Source organism: Rhinichthys klamathensis, unplaced genomic scaffold (assembly GCF_029890125.1).
Source record: "Rhinichthys klamathensis goyatoka isolate OS25496 unplaced genomic scaffold, OSU_Roscu_1.1 h1tg000719l_1, whole genome shotgun sequence".
NCBI lineage: Eukaryota > Metazoa > Chordata > Actinopteri > Cypriniformes > Leuciscidae > Rhinichthys > Rhinichthys klamathensis.
In genome coordinates, this window is record NW_026607134.1 from 135,001 (window position 1) to 141,883 (window position 6,883).

Below are 6,883 nucleotides of genomic sequence, written 5' to 3' on the forward strand. Positions count from 1 at the left end.
TATTGCAGTAATTCAACTTAAAAGGTGAAACTAATATATTATATAGACTCATTACATGCAAAGTGAGATATTCCAGGCCTTTATTTGTTATAATGTTGATGATTATGGATTACAGCTTATGAAAACCTTTTCACAATATTCTAATTTTGACTTTTCATAACCTGTAAACCATAATCATCAACATTATAACAAATAAAGGCTTGAAATATCTCACTTTGCATGTAATGAGTCTATATAATATATTAGTTTCACCTTTTAAGTTGAATTACTGAAATAAATGAACTTTTGCACCATATTCTCATTTTTCGAGTTTCACCTGTATTTCTAATAAAATTCCACTTTGTATTTGCAATTTAGAAAAGATGCATATTAACTAATGCGCAAATGTCTTCATGTGTGTGGTCATTAAACAACAACACTGATGGAGACCAAATACTTTGTTCATGAAGTTATTTATAAGGATGCATGTAAGTGAATGTCTCTCTCTCTCTCTCTCTCTGTGTCTCACAGGTGTGTGTTTCCTGTGTTTGGTGGATGTGGTTCCTGTAAAGAATGAAGATGGCGTGGTGATCATGTTTATTCTGAATTTTGAGGTCATGCCGGACGATAAACTGCACGACCCGCAGGATCTGAATCACAAGCTGCCTCTGCTGTGGCGTCACTCCAGTACGTCACACACTCTCTTCAGTCAACACTACATCTAATAACATCCCTTTAAAACATTACCTTAATTAGCACATGTCATGAGAAAAAGGACCTTAACACAAACTAAGCTGCAAAAACGGCCCAATCAGAAATATATATTTATATATATATTTTTTTTTATATATATATTCTTTCTTCCATTTTAAAATCCAGTTATCACAAGTGACTGTAATGGGAAGGTCATGCAAATTCAGCTCATTAACATATGACCGCCCTCATTTAAATATTACAGTAATACAAGTATTACCGTATACAATATAATAGGTTCATTAGTTAACATTAACTACATTAGTTAACATGGACTAATAATGAACAAGTCTTCTTCAGCAGTTATTAATTTTAGTTCATATTAATTTCAACATTTACTAATACGTTATTAGTTAACATTAGTTAATGTACTGCGAACTAACATGAACAAACAATGAGCAGCTGTATTTGTATTGACCAACATTAAAAAAGATTAATAAATACTGTAACAAATGTATTGCTCATTGTTAGTTCATGTTAGTAAATACATTAACTAATGAACCTTATTGTAAAGTGTTATCAATATTGCTAACATTTAGCACTTCAGTGACTGTCTTCAGCTGGGTTTGTAACATATTTCACATACAAAAATGTCAGCCAGTCACAAAATAGATAATTTACATATTAAAACCCATATTAAAACGTGCATGTGTGGTGAATAATCATAAAAAGTCTTGACTTGAGTCTAATATCTCTAATGTCTCTCCGTGTGTTTTTCTACCTCAAACTTAAAAAATAAACGTCATTTAAATAAACGAATATTTGATTTTTATTAGCCCAAATATTCGAATACAATATTTTTAAAAAATGCCCATCCCTGCCTGTGTGGAAAATGTTCATAAAAGATGCACACAAAAATGAGTCTTGACGTTTCCTCTGTGTATTTGTGTGCCGCAGATCGCGCCCGAGGCATCCGTTTACGCCTCCCCCTCCTGAACTCCCGGAACAACAGTAAATCTTCTCTGCGGGAGGATCCCGAGGCAGGGCGAGGAACGGGTTTCCCCTGCGGCTCCGGTCGACAGAGCCCCGAATCCCTGGCGCTGGGCGAGCTCCTCTCGCTGCCAGAACACCAGCGCCCCCGTGTGGCCACCGGCTCCACCCGCTCCACCGGCCTCGTGACCCCACCGTCCTCTCGGGACCTGTTGGGCAGCGACCCCTCGTCTCCTCCTCCGGCCCCCCCGCACCCCGTCACGCTGCCTCTGGGTCAGTCCTCGCCTCGACCGCGCCGGCTCGACCCGGACACCACTGTGTCCAACTGCAGCCTGAGCAACAGCCGCTCGCGCGAGAGCTTTCACAGCATGCGGCGCGCGTCTTCGGTGGACGATATCGAGGCCATGCGGCCGGAGTGGGAGCGGAAGCACCGAACCCGACCCATATGCAGCAGCACGGGTGAGAAAACTGGGCTGGAGATGCACGAAATTAAAAGTGACATTTAAAGTCCACTTGTAATCAATCATTTTATACCTTAAAACACACCAAAATGACATATTTAAACGTTTTTTACCTCAAAATAAAATGAGTCATGCCTTAAAATATCTTGAATGTAACTCGACACCCTTGCTTCATTTAGTATGCGCGGTTCTATGAATATGCAAATGAGCCCCGCCTCCACTCACTCCCTCAGCTCAGAGATCCACTGGTTGACGATCACACGTTGATCTGATTGGTTACAAGGTCGTTTGTGACGTCAGAAACACCAGCGATTTCAAACCGTGTTTTTGAGACTGTCTTTGGTTCACTGCAGTTTTAAGCAGAAAATACTCAGCAATGCTGTCGACTTATGAACTTACACATGGTGTGTCTTAAAGCAGATTAAAAACACCACATACACACATAAACAACATTAAAAGCTGGATTCTCACCACAGGGGGACTTTAACATGTTACAAAAGATTATATTTCAAATAAATTCTGTTCTTTTAAACTTTCTATTCATCAGAGAATCCTGAAAAGTTTTTAACACTGATAATAATCATAAATGTTTCTTGAGCATCAGATCATCATATTAGAGTGATTTCGGAAGGATCATGTGACACTGAAGACTGGAGTAATGATGCTGAAAATTCAGCTTTCATCACAGGAATAAATAAAACTTGACTATATATATTCACATAGAAAACAGATGTTTAAAAAATCTATATATTTACTGATCAAATAAACGCAACATTAGTAAACAAAAGAGACTTGCAATTACATTAAAAAAACCTTAATATCGTACCAATCCCAAACGATAGTGCAGATATACAGTATGATTTGCTAATAAAACACTGTAAAATGTCAAGAGTGTTTCCGAAATAAAACCTGTTTCTTTCCTCAGGAGCCGTGAACAACAAGTCCAGCATCCTGAACTCTACCTCGGACTCAGATCTCATGCGTTACCGCGCTATCAGCAAAATCCCCCAGATCACGCTCAACTTCGTGGACTTTAAAGCGGACCCGCTCATCTCCCTCCCGCCCGGAGACATGGACATCATCGCTCCCTGCAAACTCATCGACCGCACACACAACGTCACAGACAAAGTCACTCAGGTAAGACGGCTCTGACCTTTATCCTGAAGCTGAAGAATGCCAGGCCATGAGTTAATTAAAGGGGTCATCGGATGCAAAATTCACTTTTATTTGGTGTTTTGCATATAAATGTGTGTGTGCAGTGTGTGGACACAACCGCCATACAATGATACAAATATATTCACTCCTTTCACTTCACTACTTTATCCTCAAAAAGTCTAAACACTCTCAATAATCAAGCCGTCTGGATTTTCTGAGTACTATGATGTCATATTGCTCATGCTCCGCCCACGACTGCTGACGTACTGTCCCGTATTAGCATATTTCCTGTATTAGCATATTTCCTGTATTAGCATATTTCCTGTATTAGCATATTTCCCGTATTAGCATATTTCCCGTATTAGCATATTTCCTGTATTAGCATATTTCCTGTATTAGCATATTTCCTGTATTAGCATATTTCCTGTATTAGCATATTTCCCGTATTAGCATATTTCCCGTATTAGCATATTTCCCGTATTAGCATATTTCCTGTATTAGCATATTTCCTGTATTAGCATATTTCCTGTATTAGCATATTTCCTGTATTAGCATATTTCCTGTATTAGCATATTTCCTGTATTAGCATATTTCCCGTATTAGCATATTTCCCGTATTAGCATATTTCCTGTATTTGCAAATTTCCCGTATTAGCATATTTCCCGTATTAGCATATTTCCCGTATTAGCATATTTCCTGTATTAGCATATTTCCCGTATTTGCATATTTCCCGTATTTGCAAATTTCCCGTATTAGCATATTTCCTGTATTAGCATATTTCCTGTATTAGCATATTTCCCGTATTTGCAAATTTCCCGTATTAGCATATTTCCTGTATTAGCATATTTCCCGTATTTGCAAATTTCCCGTATTAGCATATTTCCTGTATTAGCATATTTCCCGTATTAGCATATTTCCCGTATTTGCAAATTTCCCGTATTAGCATATTTCCCGTATTAGAATATTTCCCATATTAAAATATTTCTCATATTAGCATATTTCCCATATTAGAATATTTCCCATAATAGTATATTTCCCATATTAGTATATTTTCCATATCAATTTATTTCCCATATTAGTATATTTTCCATATTAATTTATTTCCCATATAACATATATTAACATATTTTTCATATTAGCATATTTGCTGTATTAGAATATTTCTAATATTTCTAATATAGAATATATATTAGTATATTTCCCATATTAGTATATTTCCCATATTAGTATATTTTCCATATTAACATATTTCCCATATCATAATATTTCCCATATTAACATATTTCCCTTATTATAATTTTCCCATATTACAATATTTCCCATATTAGCATATTTCCCATATTTGCATAATTTCCCATATTAACATTTTCCCCATATTAGAATATTTCCCATATTAGAATATTTCCCATATTAAAATATTTCCCATATTAGCATATTTCCCATATTAACATATTTCCCATATTAGAATATTTCCCATATTAGTATATTTCCCATATTAACATATTTCCCATATTAGCATATTTCCCATATTAGTGTATTTCCCATATTAGCATATTTCCCATATTAGCATATTTCCCATATTAACATTTTTCCCATATTAGAATATTTCCCATATTAGCATATTTCCCGTATTTGCATATTTCCCATATTAGTATATTCCCCATATTAACATATTTTGCTTATTAGCATATTTTCCATATTAGTATATTTCCCATATTAGTTTATTTCCCATATTAACCTATTTTTCGTATTAGCATATTTCCTGTATTAGCATATTCCCACCCTCAGGCAGTTGCTCATTAGCATTTAAAGAGACATGCACTGATACGGGTCGCTGTGAGCAGAGCTGTTCTTGAGGAGGTAAAGAGTGTTGTATTACACAACCATTGAGGAATTTTAACCAAAGTATGTTACAAACTTTACATGAAGACCCTAAAGAGTCACACCAACTGGTCACACCATCCGACGACCCCTTTTGAGCTACAAAGCTGGAGGATTTGACTTCAGAATCAAAAGTGATGTTTTTAGTGTTTGCGGTCTGTGTGTGTTTTGGGTTTTGAGTCTGAGAGCGAGATTGAGGTGTTCGTTCCTCTAAATGAGACGCTTCTCCTTCAGCTTCACGTGTCGGCAAGAAAAACATCATCAAGAGATTCTGGCGGCCCAGATTAAAAATTAAGATTAAGACAGTTTTTAAGGAAGCTGTTGATGTTGGTGTTGATGTGCTTTGAGGGTTTATCTGGCAAAGTTGAACTCGTATATCATTGTGTGTTTGAAGATGCTGTGTGTGGGACGGGATTAAACTTCACTGACTTTGACAACATACACTCTTAAAAACAAGTAACCGTTCACTCACAAACGTCACACTCATTGACTCTCAGTCTTCTGTGGGACACAAAACCAGATGTTTACGACGCAAGACCTCAATAAAAGTATCAACAACCTTAAAATGATCATTGATTCAGCTTTTAAAATGAAATCCTCAGTCATTTTGACTGCTATTTGATTCCTCAACCCTATAGTTTTCTTTTCAAAGCGTATTTTACTCCTACAGTTTGTAAATTAAAAGTAAGTAAATGTAAAAAAATTATTTTAGTTAGTAAAAATCAAAATTAATCCAATTACATTTCTCGATTCCAGAAAATTATTATTTGTATTCAGAATTTCTACTTGATATTTTAGAGCTAGGCATAACTTGTAAAATGTATATTCATTATGAAAATGCTCATGGCGGTTTAAATACTTTATTAAATGACATTTCTTTTCAGGTCTAGCCATCGATCACAACTTTAAAATCAGGCTTCCTCACAAATCCAGGTTTTCCAAAAGTTTAGAATAACAATATCTTGATTTTTTTTTTTTTTTTTTTGGAAATTCGCTTATTTTAACGATTGTTTGACTGATTTTAAATCATTTTAAGTCATCCTGTGTGAGAACTGCTGCGCTTTTATTATTTAACAAAGAAACTTTATTTTTAAGAGTGTAGTGAAAGTCATTTTCTAGATAAAGTGGTCGTCTGGAATCAGTTGAAATGTTATGTATTTCTGTGTGAAGTGTTAAAAACCAAGGGCTTCATCAATGCTTTTAATGCAAATGCGTTTGAGATAAACCTGTTCATGCATCGATTCCCTGGGAATGACCCCATGACCCTGAATGACCCCATGACGCTGAATGACCCCATGACCCTGATGTTTGACGACTCCGTAACTTCAGTGTCTTCATCAGTCCTCATCAGAGAAGAGTTAAACGCTCATCTTTCCCCCCGACGGCCGTAACTGGGTTAATTTAACGCTCGCGACGCGTGCCGCCCATGTGCTGGTGGGAGATTAAACGAAAGAGGGCGGCAGGGATTGACGCTTCGTGATGAGATCATGACAGATGAGCATGTGCTTCTCAGCGCCGGTGGGTTTGAGAGCGCCACGGTTCCTGCACACCTGCTGTCCTGCAAACATGGTCACATGATGTGTTAGCAATGCAGCCGATTATCAGGTCATGTGACGTCCAGTTCTTTCTTATCAAGCATATTCAATACATCCATGTTTAATACAAGTTCAATTCGATCAACAGCATTGGAGACATAATGACAATAACCACCAGAAATAAAATAC

The 6,883-nt window shown here is 36.7% G+C and overlaps 1 protein-coding gene across 1 annotated transcript in view; it reads left to right on the plus strand.

Annotated features, from left to right (window-relative positions):
• The window catches only part of LOC130076958 (potassium voltage-gated channel subfamily H member 2-like), a 135,784-nt gene extending 129,234 nt beyond the window's left edge, over window positions 1-6,550 (plus strand). Inside the window, exons 3-6 of the mRNA XM_056242260.1 lie at window positions 511-666; window positions 1,630-2,121; window positions 3,049-3,260; window positions 6,344-6,550. Of these exons, the coding sequence (XP_056098235.1) occupies window positions 511-666; window positions 1,630-2,121; window positions 3,049-3,260; window positions 6,344-6,550 (1,067 nt within the window). The remainder of the gene's footprint in view (window positions 1-510; window positions 667-1,629; window positions 2,122-3,048; window positions 3,261-6,343) is intronic.
• The last annotated feature ends 333 nt before the right edge of the window (window positions 6,551-6,883 follow it).